The 17063-nt window shown below is 40.4% G+C and overlaps 1 protein-coding gene across 1 annotated transcript in view; it reads left to right on the top strand.

Annotated features, from left to right (window-relative positions):
- Positions 1-1231, top strand: part of NIN (ninein) — a 114242-nt gene extending 113011 nt beyond the window's left edge. The window contains exon 30 of the mRNA XM_069735551.1: positions 132-1231. Within this exon, the coding sequence (XP_069591652.1) occupies positions 132-347 (216 nt within the window). The 3' untranslated portion in view covers positions 348-1231. The remainder of the gene's footprint in view (positions 1-131) is intronic.
- Positions 1232-17063: the final 15832 nt, after the last annotated feature.

The raw sequence follows: 17063 nt of genomic DNA, 5'->3' as shown, positions 1-17063 counted from the left end.
ATAACTTCCTTCTTAGCAAACTATGTTGTAGGAAGTAGTGGCTGTAGGTAGTCGGCGCTAACTATGAAGGGGGTTTGGAGGTCTGAATTAGACATCCGTTGCTCTTCTTACACTTTGTCCATGTCTTGTAGGTGATGAGAAACACAAGAGCAGATGCTCAGATTAAAGACTTGTATGTGGAGAACTCACAGCTCCTGAAGGCTCTGGAGATGAGTAAGCAGAGACATCAGACCGCTGAGAAAAAGAACTACTTACTGGAGGAGAAGATCTCAGGACTGAGTAAAATAGTGAGAGACTTAACACCCACTGGTCTGGGTGGAGCACTCTCAACACAATGGAGGTCTTGACCAGAAGGTGTGGAGCTCAATCCCTGCTCTGGCAGCTTTTACAATTGAGAAGGACACCAAGCACTATTATGCTTCATAATGGGGTTGTCAGGCGGTCCATCCTTGGCACACTGTACCTGTGTGACCCTGGAGGGCTTCTATATGTGTATGGCAGTTGCAATCCAACCATCTTGATAGATGGTCGGTTGCATATTTGCCACCACTCCTGAACTTTGGGCCAGAGTAGTACTTGGGTTTATGAAAAATTTCTGGCTACTTTTGGGAGCCAAAAATGTCCCAAATTTTGATACCATTGTCCACTCGATCTAGAAAGCTCTAGACCCCTCTAGGCACTCCAGTGTTTTGCTTCAGAGAAGATGGACCTTCAACCATCTTCCTCTCCTCTAGTGTATGAATGCCCTGTCCTACCTCTGTAACTCAGACCCCAGCTTACCACATCAAGTCTTCGTGAACCAAGATGGCCCTTAGGTCCTCGAACAGTTGACCTCTATTCCCTGAGGATGTCCCTACCACATGTCCACAACTGTTCGCAGGCATAACAACCGATACCTGACTTTTCCTTTCTCGCCTAATCATGAATGTAGAAGTTCTCCTGGAACTTATAACATTTTAGGTTTTCTACCTCAAATGATCTAATTAATATGCCCTGGGTCCTGCTTGCCCCTTCACTGGCCATTCGACCTAAAATTGTAGGCCTAAATAAATTGTTTGCTAGGGAAGGACTGCTTGACAACCACATCAGTATGGTGGTAGTTATACATCCTTTCTTTCCCTAGTAACCAGATGGTCAGACATAAGCACTGTTTATTTTAGAGCTGGACTTGCAGTGTTGGCCTCAGAGAAAGCTGAGCTCACTATCAGATTTTCCCCAAAAATATACTCCTAAAACAAAAAAATGTGGTTCTCCATTAAAAAAAAAAAGTTAAATTATAAATGTACGTCGCCCATCTAAAAGTTTTTATGCACTGTCGCCATTTCATAGCGCTCTCGCAATGATGGGGGCTTACACAAATATGCCTCCCAATAAGATATTTTGTGGGTGGGGCTTAATAAAAAAAGTCCCATAAATGAGGCTTGAAATGTTGGGGGGTGTAGTCTTGTAGCTGGGAGACGCACTTATGGTCTGTAGCACTGCCTCGAATACCCATGGTTTACACATATTATTTATTTCTCACTGCCAATCAAAGGGTGGATATTTTGTAATTATGTATGTATTACGGATTTACTGCTGCGTTCTTATGTCGGATTATGTGATAAGCTTTCGTAAATATTGAACACCGTGATAAATGACTTCATGAAAAAAAGTAAAAAAAATAAATTTAAAAAATGGTATAATAAAACAAAGTTTACATCAAAATTCCTTTGCTTTTCAATTATGGCGCAGGATGATGACAGATTTTAGGAGAATCTGATAATTTCCAAAGTCTGAAGATACAACAGAGAGACCCTCGACATTGCCATTTAAAGAATACCCCGTGATTCACCTGACTCGTCTGTTTTTAGTAATTATTTGTATTCCCCATTAATTAACAATTGTAAAAGCTTTGTTTCCCTGCACTTTGCTGGCCGCAAAATGAGTGTACTGAGAATCTGTGAGCTCATTCCGAAGAAGCCATTGTAATACTCGCCTATAATGGCCACTTCAAAGTTGAGCTGAACTCTCATTTGATCATAAATCGGCTTAGAGAACGACATCAAAATGTAAGTAAGGGTTACAAACTATCAGAGCGAGCTCAATGATGGATTCACTCATTCTGAAGCCAGTAAAAGACCGTGCAAGACGAAGGCTACACAAGGCAAACACTGAAAATTATTCTTAATGATACTCAAATGGAAAAAAAAAATCTTTTAGCCCTTCATCAATGCATAAAAAAACAAAAAGAAAGAAACTTTGTCCGCAAACTAAGTGCAATCTGCTAGTCCCTAAGGGATCTGTGTATTGCACAGACCTGGTTACATTTGATGTTGCTGATGGCATCACTAATGGTTGCTGATGGCGTCGCTAATGGTGCTGATGACATCACTAATGGTTGCTTATGGCGTCACTAATGGTGCTGATGACATCACTAATGGTTGCTTATGGCGTCACTAATGATTGCTGGTGGCGTCACTAATGGTGCTGATGACATCACTAATGGTTGCTGATGGCGTCACTAATGGTGCTGATGACATCACTAATGGTTGCTTATGGCGTCACTAATGATTGCTGGTGGCGTCACTAATGGTGCTGATGACATCACTAATGGCTGCTGGTGGCATCACTAATGGCTGCTGGTGGAATCACTAATGGCGGCTGGTGGCATCACTAATGGCGGCTGGTGGCATCACTAATGGCTGCTGGTGGCATCACTAATGGCTGCTGGTGGCATCACTAATGGCTGCTGGTGGCATCACTACTGGCTGCTGGTGGCATCACTAATTATATAGGTCACCAGTATATATACACAATCAAAGATATAAAAAATACAGACTCAAAGAGATCAATTAAATATGAGGAGAACTTGAGTCGTAAAGTATCTCAAAATATAAATAATAATAATTTTATTTATATAGCGCCAACATATTCCGCAGCGCTTTACAAATTATAGAGGGGACTTGTACAGACAATAGACATTACAGCATAACAAAAATCACAGTTCATAATAGATACCAGGAGGAATGAGGGCCCTGCTCGCAAGCTTACAGACTATGAGGAAAAGGGGAGACACGAGAGGTGGATGGTAACAATTGCTTTAGTTATTCGGACCGGCCATAGTGTAAGGCTCGGGTGTTCATGTAAAGCTGCATGAACCAGTTAACTGCCTAAGTATGTAGCAGTACAGACACAGAGGGCTATTAACTGCATAAAGTGAATGAGAACATGATGCGAGGAACCTGATGGTTTTTTTTTTATAAATAGGCCACACAGGGATCGTTAGGTTAATGCGTTGAGGCGGTAGGCCAATCTGAAGAAATGAGTTTTTAGGGCACGCTTAAAACTGTGGGGATTGGGGATTAATCGTATTAACCTAGGTAGTGCATTCCAAAGAATCGGCGCAGCACGTGTAAAGTCTTGGAGACGGGAGTGGGAGGTTCTGATTATTGAGGATGCTAACCTGAGGTCATTAGCGGAGCGGAGGGCACGGGTAGGGTGGTAGACTGAGACCAGAGAGGAGATGTAGGGTGGTCCTGAGCTATGGAGTGCTTTGTGGATGAGGGTAGTAGTTTTGTACTTAAATATTTATTAAGGGTAGATATTTACCACATAGGCTAAATACCGATACATATAATAGGATATGATAAATTAGTGTGATCCCAAAAAAAGGAATAACAGTCACACGGTGGATCAGGACAACATATTATGTTAAATAATTACATATACATGTAGAAAGCAGTGCACATAAGTAATGCAACTTAAACAGGTAGGACAATCAGTTAGTCACTTGTTTGTACCAAGACTAATCAGTTCCACCTATAACTATCACCATGTTTAGTACTAGCATGCATTGCTAAAAACCATTACAATGTATCAGACATAAGTAGCATAGGTATGCATCAATAAATCAAGGGTTAATTACTAGTGATGAGCGAATATACTCATTGCCCGGGTGTCCTCCGAGTATTTATGACTGCTCGGAGGTTTCGTTTTCATCCAGCAGCTGAATGATTTACAGCTATTAGCCAGGCTAAGTACATGTGGGGGTTGCCTGGTTGCTAGGGAATCTCCACATGTAATCAAGCAGGCTAATAGCTGTAAATCATTCAGCTGCCGGATGAAAACTAAATCTCCGAGCAGTCATAAATACTCGGAGGTCACCTGAATGTGATTGGGAAAACCCGAGCAACGAGTACACTCGCTCGTCACTACTAATTACCCATATTGTGTCTCATCTTGTCTATGATGTGACTGCAAACCGTTGAGGAAGCGAGTCTTTATACTCACGAAACACGCATCGGGTTTGCGGTCACGTCGTGGACAAGGAGACACAATGTGAGTAATTATTAGTGATGAGCGAATATACTCGTTACTTGAGATTTCTCGAGCACGCTCGGGTGTCCGACGAGTATTTTTTAGTGCTCGGAGATTTAGTTTTCCTCACCGCAGCTGAATGATTTACATCTGTTAGCCAGCATAAGTACATGTGGGGATTCCCTAGCAACCAGGCAACCCCCACATGTACGTATGCTGGCTAACAGATGTACCATATTTTTCCGACTATAAGACGCACTTTTTTTCCTCCAAATTTGGGAGGAAAGTGTGGGTGCGTCTTATGGTCGGAATGTAGCATGTGGGGAGGGGGGCCACGGTCAGTGGGATCGCACTGTGATCCCGCTTGCAGGAGGCAGAAAAATGTCCCAGCTGCCTGGCTGCAGTGCTGGGGAAACCACTTGGTCCTGATGACTAAAGTGCAGTGAATATTCATTAGCCGCTTCCCCCTACCTGTCAGCTGAGCAGTGAGTGGGGAGCAGCCATTGAATACCCTTCACTTAAACAGGGATCCACATGGTTTCCCCAGCGCTGGATTCCTGCAGCAGCTGGGGAGATCTGTGTCCAGTGGAGGAGGGTGCAGCAGCAGGGGAAGACACAAGATCGCTGCATACCTGTCTGCCTATGCTGGATTCTGATACATAAGGACCTGTGTGATGTCAAGAAGTGGGCGGGCTGGAGCATCACATGACAGCACAGAGCCCTCCCTCTTCTTGATGTCATCACAGGTCCTTCAGACTCCCCACTAGAATCTGCAGGCTTCCTCTTATGACCTGTGCTGTGGAGAGGCAACAAGAGGGAGGATAGTGCAGTCATGGGATACTCCAGCTCTTTACCTCACCATAGTGTGGCTGGCTGCCACTTCTGTGGTGAACTATAACTCCCAGCATGCCATAGGATCTGCAGGACATGCTGGGAGTTATAGTTCTCCCATGGGTTCTTAAAGCAGCACTCCAGTGTTATTTTGAGTGCTGGAGTGGTGCTTTAAATATGAGCCCTGTGCCCCCATTCTTATACTCACCCTCCAGCATCTTCATATAGTACTTTACAGCCACCACACTGGTCACGCAGCTCCATCTTCTACCCGCAGCTTCCAACATAATAACATACTATTATATATAATAACACCACATATAATAGTTATTTATGTTACTAAATATTTTACCCCATTTTTTTGCTTCAAATATTTTTTCCCCTATTTTCCACCTCTAAAACCTGGGTGCGTCTTATAGTTCGGTGCGTCTTATAGTCTGAAAATGGGGTAAATCATTCAGCTGCGGCGAAAAAACTAAATCTCCGAGCACTAAAAAATACTCGGAGGACCCCTGAGCGTGCTCGGGAAATCTCGAATAACGAGTATATTCGCTCATCATTAGTAATCAACCCTTGATTTATTGATGCATACCTATGCTACTTATGTCTGATACATTGTAATGGTTTTTAGCAATGCATGCTAGCACTAAACATGGTGATAGTTATAGGTGGAACTGATTAGTCTTGGTACAAACAAGTGACTAACTGATTGTCCTACCTGTTTAAGTTGCATTACTTATGTGCACTGCTTTCTACATGTATATGTAATTATTTAACATAATATGTTGTCCTGATCCACCCTGTGACTGTTATTCCTTTTTTTGGGATCACACTATTTTATCATATCCTATTGTATGTATTGGTATTTAGTCTATGTGGTAAATATCTACCCTTAATAAATATTTATATTTTGAGGTACATTATGACTCAAGTTCTCATATTTAATTGGCATCACTAATGGTTGCTGGTGGCATGACTATTGGTGGCCACTAGTAATGAGCGAACGTGCTCACCTTATCCGAACACGCTAATTATCACTGGTGGCCACAGATGATTCCATATCTCATCTTCATTGCACTCACTGCTTGTCTGTGTCTTCTGTTCTGGCATTTGGTGTTGGTCTATAATCCGGACATAGCATCTGACAGGCAGTTGTGAGCTATAAATCCGGAGAACTGATGACAAACATATTTATAGAATAACTTTTTTTGAATGGTGTAGTATATTATTTGTCCAAAGGGGGCAGTGTTGTGTTGTTTATATGTATTCTCCATTGTATTACTGCCATATGTGAATAAGACTTCACTGCCCCCATGGGTTGTGTCTGGTATTGCAGCTCGTCACTAGTTCTGAGCTGCAATACCATGCATCCTGTGAACAGAGCTGGCGCTATTTCTGGAGGCTCAATATCTTTTTGCTATTAGACATTTTTTCCTATCTAGACCAATACATAATCTTTTTCCCATGTAACATAATGCCAGATAAAACCTCCTATAAACTTATTTTAGCTCTTGTGTGTCTCCCACTCAAAGATGATAGATGTGCTTCTCCTTATCACGTTTCTATTATCTTTTTTACCCTGGGTGCGGGGGTGACATATTCTATGTTATCACTGTTTTCCATTATATATGTAATTCTATAACGTTATTATAACAACTGCTTAAGTCACTAAGGCGCAATTTCTTAGTGAGGGGTCAGAGAAGGGGTTAACATAGAAATGTTTATAAGGATTTAAACCGAAATTTCTGATTGATTTAACATCTTGATATCCAAATGTACACGGCTTTATCTAGGGATAATTCATTATATACTCCCTATAATCCATGTGTACTGCAGTGATACTGGAAACACCGATCTCTTCATACATAACCACAACTGTATAAACTAATTATAGTAATTGTAGTTATATTCTTGTACATAGGTGCAGTATTATAGTAGTTATATTCTTATATATAGGGGGCAGTATTATAGTAGTTATATTCTTATATATAGGGGGCAGTATTATAGTAGTTATATTCTTATATATAGGGGGCAGTATTATACGGTAGTAGTTATATTCTTATATATAGGGGGCAGTATTATAGTAGTTATATTCTTATATATTATAGGGGGCAGTATTATAGTAGTTATATTCTTATATATAGGGGGCAGTATTATAGTAGTTATATTCTTATATATAGGGGGCAGTATTATACGGTAGTAGTTATATTCTTATATATAGGGGGCAGTATTATAGTAGTTATATTCTTATATATTATAGGGGGCAGTATTATAGTAGTTATATTCTTATATATAGGGGGCAGTATTATAGTAGTTATATTCTTATATATAGGGGGCAGTATTATACGGTAGTAGTTATATTCTTATATATAGGGGGCAGTATTATAGTAGTTATATTCTTATATATAGGGGGCAGTATTATAGTAGTTATATTCTTATATATAGGGGGCAGTATTATACGGTAGTAGTTATATTCTTATATATAGGGGGCAGTATTATAGTAGTTATATTCTTGTACATAGGAGCAGTATTATAGTAGTTATATTCTCGTACATAGGGAGCAGTATTATAGTAGTTATATTCTTATATATAGGGGGCAGTATTATAGTAGTTATATTCTTATATATAGGGGGCAGTATTATAGTAGTTATATTCTCGTACATAGGGAGCAGTATTATAGTAGTTATATTCTTGTACATAGGAGCAGTATTATAATAGTTATATTCTTGTACATAGGGGCAGTATTATAGCAGTTATATTCTTGTACATAGGAGCAGTATTATAGTAGTTATATTCTTGTACATAGGAGCAGTATTATAGCAGTTATATTCTTGTACATAGGGAGTAGTATTATAGTAGTTCTATTCTTGTACATGGGGGCAGTATTATAGCAGTTATATTCTTGTACATAGGAGCAGTATTATAGTAGTTATATTCTTGTACATGGGGGCAGTATTATAGCAGTTATATTCTTGTACATAGGAGCAGTATTATAGCAGTTATATTCTTGTACATAGGAGCAGTATTATAGCAGTTATATTCTTGTACATAGGAGCAGTATTATAGTAGTTATATTCTTGTACATAGGGAGCAGTATTATAGTAGTTATTCTTGTACATAGGGAGCAGTATTATAGTAGTTATATTCTTGTACATAGGAGCAGTATTATAGTAGTTATATTCTTGTACATAGGGGCAGTATTATAGTAGTTATATTCTTGTACATAGGGGCAGTATTATATTTGTTATATTCTTGTACATAGGGGCAGTATTATATTTGTTATATTCTTATATATAGGGGGCAGTATTATAGTAGTTATATTCTTGTACATAGGAGCAGTATTATAATAGTTATATTCTTGTACATAGGGGCAGTATTATAGCAGTTATATTCTTGTACATAGGAGCAGTATTATAGTAGTTATATTCTTGTACAAAGGAGCAGTATTATAGCAGTTATATTCTTGTACATAGGGAGTAGTATTATAGTAGTTCTATTCTTGTACATGGGGGCAGTATTATAGCAGTTATATTCTTGTACATAGGAGGAGTATTATAGTAGTTATATTCTTGTACATGGGGGCAGTATTATAGCAGTTATATTCTTGTACATAGGAGCAGTATTATAGCAGTTATATTCTTGTACATAGGAGCAGTATTATAGCAGTTATATTCTTGTACATAGGAGCAGTATTATAGTAGTTATATTCTTGTACATAGGGAGCAGTATTATAGTAGTTATTCTTGTACATAGGGAGCAGTATTATAGTAGTTATATTCTTGTACATAGGAGCAGTATTATAGTAGTTATATTCTCGTACATAGGGAGCAGTATTATAGTAGTTATATTCATATATATAGGGGGCAGTATTATAGTAGTTATATTCTTATATATAGGGGGCAGTATTATAGTAGTTATATTCTCGTACATAGGGAGCAGTATTATAGTAGTTATATTCTTGTACATAGGAGCAGTATTATAATAGTTATATTCTTGTACATAGGGGCAGTATTATAGCAGTTATATTCTTGTACATAGGAGCAGTATTATAGTAGTTATATTCTTGTACATAGGAGCAGTATTATAGCAGTTATATTCTTGTACATAGGGAGTAGTATTATAGTAGTTCTATTCTTGTACATGGGGGCAGTATTATAATAGTTATATTCTTGTACATAGGGGCAGTATTATAACAGTTATATTCTTGTACATAGGAGCAGTATTATAGTAGTTATATTCTTGTACATGGGGGCAGTATTATAGCAGTTATATTCTTGTACATAGGAGCAGTATTATAGCAGTTATATTCTTGTACATAGGAGCAGTATTATAGCAGTTATATTCTTGTACATAGGAGCAGTATTATAGTAGTTATATTCTTGTACATAGGGAGCAGTATTATAGTAGTTATTCTTGTACATAGGGAGCAGTATTATAGTAGTTATATTTTTGTACATAGGAGCAGTATTATAGTAGTTATATTCTTGTACATAGGGGCAGTATTATAGTAGTTATATTCTTGTACATAGGGGCAGTATTATATTTGTTCTATTCTTGTACATAGGGGCAGTATTATATTTGTTATATTCTTGTACATAGGGGCAGTATTATAGTAGTTATATTCTTGTACATAGAAGCAGTATTATAGAAGTTATATTCTTGTCCATAGGAGCAGTATTATAGTAGTTATTTTCTGGTACATAGGACCAGTATCATAGTAGTTAGATTCTTGTCCATAGGAGCAGTATTATAGTAGCTATATTCTTGTACATGGGGGAAGTATAGTAGTTATATTCTTGTACATAGAAGCAGTATTATAGTAGTTATATTCTTGTACATAGAAGCAGTGTTAGTAGTTATATTCTTGTACATAGGGGGCAGTATTATAGTAGTTATATTCTTGTACATAGGAGCAGTATTATAGTAGTTATATTCTTGTACATAGGGGCCAGTATTATAGTAGTTATATTCTTGTACATAGGAGCAGTGTTAGTAGTTATATTCTTGTACATAGGGGGCAGTATTATAGTAGTTATATTCTTGTACATGGAAGCAGTGTTAGTAGTTATATTCTTGTACACAGAAGCAGTGTTATAGTAGTTATATTCTTGTACATAGGAGCAGTATTATAGTAGTTATATTCTTGTACATAGGAGCAGTATTATAGTAGTTATATTCTTTTACATAGGAGCAGTGTTATAGTAGTTATATTCTTGTACATAGGAGCAGTATTATAGTAGTTATATTCTTGTACATAGAAGCAGTGTTATAGTAGTTATATTCTTGTACATAGGAGCAGTATAATAGTAGTTATATTCTTGTACATAGGAGCAGTGTTATAGTAGTTATATTCTTGTACATAGGAGCAGTATTATAGTAGTTATATTCTTGTACATAGAAGCAGTGTTATAGTAGTTATATTCTTGTACATAGGAGCAGTATTATATTTGTTATATTCTTGTACATAGGGGCAGTATTATATTTGTTATATTCTTGTATATAGGGGCAGTATTATAGTAGTTATATTCTTGTACATGGGAGCATTATTATAGTAGATATATTCTTGTACAAAGGGGCAGTATTATAGTAACATAGTAACATAGTTAGTAAGGCCGAAAAAAGACATTTGTCCATCCAGTTCAGCCTATATTACATCATAATAAATCCCCAGATCTACGTCCTTCTACAGAACCTAATAATTGTATGATACAATATTGTTCTTCTCCAGGAAGACATCCAGGCCTCTCTTGAACCCCTCGACTGAGTTCGCCATCACCACCTCCTCAGGCAAGCAATTCCAGATTCTCACTGCCCGGGGGCGTGGCTATGTAAGCCAAGAGAGAAGACGCACCTTTTGGAGGCTCCCATTATCCTGATCTGAATCCGGCCATTTATCCCCCTGAACTGCAGCTGCACCGGCTGAGGCGGTGCTCTGAAAGCTCGGGAGACCGGCGACCCCCCCGGGTGGCGGCGGTGGAACGCTGGAGAGCCGATATCTGTGGCGGCCTGGAGGAGCGGCGAGGTCCCTGGGCTGCGGCGGCCATCTTTAAGCGCGGCTCCGACGGGCGGGACGCAGTGCCGGCGGCGGCTGAAGCCGGGTGGATCCCCCGGGGAGCACGGCAGGCACTTACATACAGCGGGGACGCTGTGGAACATCGAGGAGCAGGAGACAGGTGCCGGGTCTGGAGCGGCGGGCGGGCCCTGGGAGACGGCGGCCATTACCACAGCGCACTCTCCAGCAGCAAGGAGAGAGGCGCTATATAGCAAGACTGCGGTGCATTCAGGAGGTGAGCTACCGGCCTGAAACACTAAAAGGGGCAGAGCGGTGTGCGCCCTGGAAAATTGGGCCCTGCACTCCCCTTATCAAAACCCCTGCTTGCACCATTACTTTGGAGGGATCGTTCCCCCCTCCCTGCTGTTCTTCCTGGGGAACTGTGGCTGCTCTGGGACACAGTGCCTGGGCAAACTCCTAAATTGATACATTTGCAGATATCTGAGACTCTTTGCTTGGTTTGCTGCCTCTCGGGGGTGCATCCCGGTGTTTGGCCCTGTCCGGTCTGCTAGTGGAGAATAGACTGCCATAATAATAAATTTGGTCATTTGGTGGGGATCTTCTGCCAATCACCATGCATCATCCTAAAGGAGCGGGGGCTGCTGACAAGTTGAGGAAATATGCCAGAGAAGATGCCCCAGATAATACACGCTCTCTCAGAAATAATCCCACGCAGAGTCAACGCAAAAATCGTCTTTCTGACAGCAATGAGGAGGGAGAACAAGACGAACTGACTCTTAAACAAGCATCTGAGCAGTTGATGCAGGCTATATCTCTCACCAGGTCCTCTCTCACTGAGAAAATAGAAGACGTGCATACTGAAGTGGGCCGTCTGCGACAAGATATACAAACTATGAGAGGGCGTATTTCAGAGGTTGAAACAAGGGTGTCTCAGATAGAGGACACCATTGCCCCAATGGAGGCTAAGTTATCAAAGGCCGCTGGCTCTGTGAATGCCTGGAAGCAAAAGGCAGATGACCTGGAAAACAGGCTGCGCCGTAATAATATCCGAATTATTGGCCTACCAGAACGCTCGGAGGGTCAGCAGCCTGAGCAATTTCTAGAGGACTGGCTTAAAACCTCCCTGGGAGACGGATTCTCCTCAACATTTTCTGTGGAAAGGGCCCATAGGGTCCCAACGAGACCTCTTCCTCCTGGAACTCCGCCCCGACCCTTTCTGGCACGTCTCCTTAACTGCAGAGACAGGGATGCAATTCTTCGCTTGGCAAGGCAGAAGGCCCCTATTAAATTCAATAACGCCACTATATCAATCTTCCCGGACTTCTCTATGGAACTTCAAAAGCAGCGAGTTCGATTTATGGAAGTCAAAAAGCAGCTCAGGGATAAAAACATCAGATTCTCACTGCCCTAACAGTAAAGAATCCTCTTCTATGTTGGTGGAAAAACCTTCTCTCCTCCAGACGCAAAGAATGCCCCCTTGTGCCCGTCACCTTCCTTGGTATAAACAGATCCTCAGCGAGATATTTGTATTGTCCCCTTATATACTTATACATGGTTATTAGATCGCCCCTCAGTCGTCTTTTTTCTAGACTAAATAATCCTAATTTCGCTAATCTATCTGGGTATTGTAGTTCTCCCATCCCCTTTATTAATTTTGTTGCCCTCCTTTGTACTCTCTCTAGTTCCATTATATCCTTCCTGAGCACCGGTGCCCAAAACTGGACACAGTACTCCATGTGCGGTCTAACTAGGGATTTGTACAGAGGCAGTATAATGCTCTCATCATGTGTATCCAGACCTCTCTTAATGCACCTCATGATCCTGTTTGCCTTGGCAGCTGCTGCCTGTCACTGGCTGCTCCAGGTAAGTTTGTCATTACCTAGGATCCCCAAGTCCTTCTCCCTGTCAGATTTACCCATTGGTTTCCCGTTCAGTGTGTAATGGTGATATTGATTCCTTCTTCCCATGTGTATAACCTTACATTTATCATTGTTAAACCTCATCTGCCACCTTTCAGCCCAAGTTTCCAACTTATCCAGATCCATCTGTAGCAAAATACTATCTTCTCTTGTATTAATAGTAGTTATATTCTTGTACATAGGAGCAGTATTATAGTAGTTATATTCTTGTACATAGGAGCAGTATTATAGTAGTTATATTCTTGCACATAGGGGTCAGTATTATAGTAGTTATATTCTTGTACATAGAAGCAGTGTTAGTAGTTATATTCTTGTACATAGGGGGCAGTATTATAGTAGTTATATTCTTGTACATAGGAGCAGTATTATAGTAGTTACAGTGGGGCAAAAAAGTATTTAGTCAGTCAGCAATAGTGCAAGTTCCACCACTTAAAAAGATGAGAGGCGTCTGTAATTTACATCATACGTAGACCTCAGCTATGGGAGACAAACTGAGAAAAAAAAAATCCAGAAAATCACATTGTCTGTTTTTTTAACATTTTATTTGCATATTATGGTGGAAAATAAGTATTTGGTCAGAAACAAAATTTAATCTCAATACTTTGTAATATATCCTTTGTTGGCAATGACAGAGGTCAAACTGGCGCATAGCAAATGTGGTGCCAATATTCAAAAAGGGCTCTAAAAGTGAACCTGGAAATTATAGGCCAGTAAGTCTAACCTCTATTGTTGGTAAAATATTTGAAGGGTTTCTGAGGGATGTTATTCTGGATTATCTCAATGAGAATAACTGTTTAACTCCATATCAGCATGGGTTTATGAGAAATCGCTCCTGTCAAACCAATCTAATCAGTTTTTATGAAGAGGTAAGCTATAGACTGGACCACGGTGAGTCATTGGACGTGGTATATCTCGATTTTTCCAAAGCGTTTGATACCGTGCCGCACAAGAGGTTGGTACACAAAATGAGAATGCTTGGTCTGGGGGAAAATGTGTGTAAATGGGTTAGTAACTGGCTTAGTGATAGAAAGCAGAGGGTGGTTATAAATGGTATAGTCTCTAACTGGGTCGCTGTGACCAGTGGGGTACCGCAGGGGTCAGTATTGGGACCTGTTCTCTTCAACATATTCATTAATGATCTGGTAGAAGGTTTACACAGTAAAATATCGATATTTGCAGATGATACAAAACTATGTAAAGCAGTTAATACAAGAGAAGATAGTATTCTGCTACAGATGGATCTGGATAAGTTGGAAACTTGGGCTGAAAGGTGGCAGATGAGGTTTAACAATGATAAATGTAAGGTTATACACATGGGAAGAGGGAATCAATATCACCATTACACACTGAACGGGAAACCACTGGGTAAATCTGACAGGGAGAAGGACTTGGGGATCCTAGTTAATGATAAACTTACCTGGAGCAGCCAGTGCCAGGCAGCAGCTGCCAAGGCAAACAGGATCATGGGGTGCATTAAAAGAGGTCTGGATACACATGATGAGAGCATTATACTGCCTCTGTACAAATCCCTAGTTAGACCGCACATGGAGTACTGTGTCCAGTTTTGGGCACCGGTGCTCAGGAAGGATATAATGGAACTAGAGAGAGTACAAAGGAGGGCAACAAAATTAATAAAGGGGATGGGAGAACTACAATACCCAGATAGATTAGCGAAATTAGGATTATTTAGTCTAGAAAAAAGACGACTGAGGGGCGATCTAATAACCATGTATAAGTATATAAGGGGACAATACAAATATCTCGCTGAGGATCTGTTTATACCAAGGAAGGTGACGGGCACAAGGGGGCATTCTTTGCGTCTGGAGGAGAGAAGGTTTTTCCACCAACATAGAAGAGGATTCTTTACTGTTAGGGCAGTGAGAATCTGGAATTGCTTGCCTGAGGAGGTGGTGATGGCGAACTCAGTCGAGGGGTTCAAGAGAGGCCTGGATGTCTTCCTGGAGCAGAACAATATTGTATCATACAATTATTAGGTTCTGTAGAAGGACGTAGATCTGGGTACTTATTATGATGGAATATAGGCTGAACTGGATGGACAAATGTCTTTTTTCGGCCTTACTAACTATGTTACTATGTTACTATGTTTTCTGTAAGTCTTCACAAGGTTGCCACACACTGTTGTTGGTATGTTGGCCCATTCTTCCATGCAGATCTCCTCTAGAGCAGTGATGTTTTTGGCTTTTCGCTTGGCAACATGGACTTTCAACTCCCTCCAAAGGTTTTCTATAGGGTTGAGATCTGGAGACTGGCTAGGCCACTCCAGGACCTTGAAATGCTTCTTACGAAGCCACTCCTTCGTTGCCCTGGCGGTGTGCTTTGGATCATTGTCATGTTGAAAGACCCAGCCACGTTTCATCTTCAATGCCCTTGCTGATGGAAGGAGGTTTGCACTCAAAATCTCAAGATACATGGCCCCATTCATTCTTTCATGTACCCGGATCAGTCGTCCTGGCCCCTTTGCAGAGAAACAGCCCCAAAGCATGATGTTTCCACCACCATGCTTTACAGTAGGTATGGTGTTTGATGGATGCAACTCAGTATTCTTTTTCCTCCAAACACGACAAGTTGTGTTTCTACCAAACAGTTCCAGTTTGGTTTCATCAGACCATAGGACATTCTCCCAAAACTCCTCTGGATCATCCAAATGCTCTCTAGCAAACTTCAGACGGGCCCGGACATGTACTGGCTTAAGCAGTGGGACACGTCTGGCACTGCAGGATCTGAGTCCATGGTGGCGTAGAGTGTTACTTATGGTAGGCCTTGTTACATTGGTCCCAGCTCTCTGCAGTTCATTCACTAGGTCCCCCCGCGTGGTTCTGGGATTTTTGCTCACCGTTCTTGTGATCATTCTGACCCCACGGGGTGGGATTTTGCGTGGAGCCCCAGATCGAGGGAGATTATCAGTGGTCTTGTATGTCTTCAATTTTCTAATTATTGCTCCCACTGTTGATTTCTTCACTCCAAGCTGGTTGGCTATTGCAGATTCAGTCTTCCCAGCCTGGTGCAGGGCTACAATTTTGTTTCTGGTGTTCTTTGACAGCTCTTTGGTCTTCACCATAGTGGAGTTTGGAGTCAGACTGTTTGAGGGTGTGCACAGGTGTCTTTTAATACTGATAACAAGTTTAAACAGGTGCCATTACTACAGGTAATGAGTGGAGGAAAGGGGAGACTCTTAACCCCTTCATGACCTTGGGATTATTCATTTATCCGTGTTCGTTTTTCACTCCCCTCCTTCCCAGAGCCATAACTTTTTTATTTTTCCGTGAATTTGGCCATGTGAGGGCTTATTTTTTGCGGGACGAGTTGTACTTTTGAACGACATCATTGGTTTTAGCATGTCGTGTACTAGAAAACGGGAAAAAAATTCCAAGTGCGGTGAAATTGCAAAAAAAGTGCAATCCCACACTTGTTTTTTGTTTGGCTTTTTTGCTAGGTTCACTAAATGCTAAAACTGACTTGACATTATGATTCTCCAGGTCAGTACGAGTTCATAGACACCTAACATGACTAGGTGATTTTTTATCTAAGTAGTGAAAAAAAATTCCAAACTTTGCTAAAAAAAATAAAATTAAAATTGCGCCATTTTCCGATACTCGTAGCGTCTCCATTTTTTGTGATCTGGGGTCGGTTGAGGGCTTATTTTTTGCGTGCCGAGATGATGTTTTTAATGATAGCATTTTGGTGCAGATACGTTCTTTTGATCGCCCGTTATTGCATTTTAATGCAATGTCGCGGCGACCTAAAAAACGTAATTCTGGCGTTTCGAATTTTTTTCTCGCTACGCCGTTTAGCGATCAGGTTAATGCTTTTTTTAATTGATAGATCGGGCGATTCTGAGCGCGGCGATACCAAATATGTGTAGATTTGATTTTTTTTTTATTGATTTATTTTGATTGGGGTGAAAGGGGGGTGATTTAAACTTTTATATTTTTTTTTATTTTTTTCACATTTTTTTTTTACTTTTTTTTTTTTTTACTTTTGCC

This window comes from Ranitomeya imitator, chromosome 1, assembly GCF_032444005.1.
Source record: "Ranitomeya imitator isolate aRanImi1 chromosome 1, aRanImi1.pri, whole genome shotgun sequence".
NCBI lineage: Eukaryota > Metazoa > Chordata > Amphibia > Anura > Dendrobatidae > Ranitomeya > Ranitomeya imitator.
This window is presented reverse-complemented; position numbering and strand designations above follow the sequence as displayed.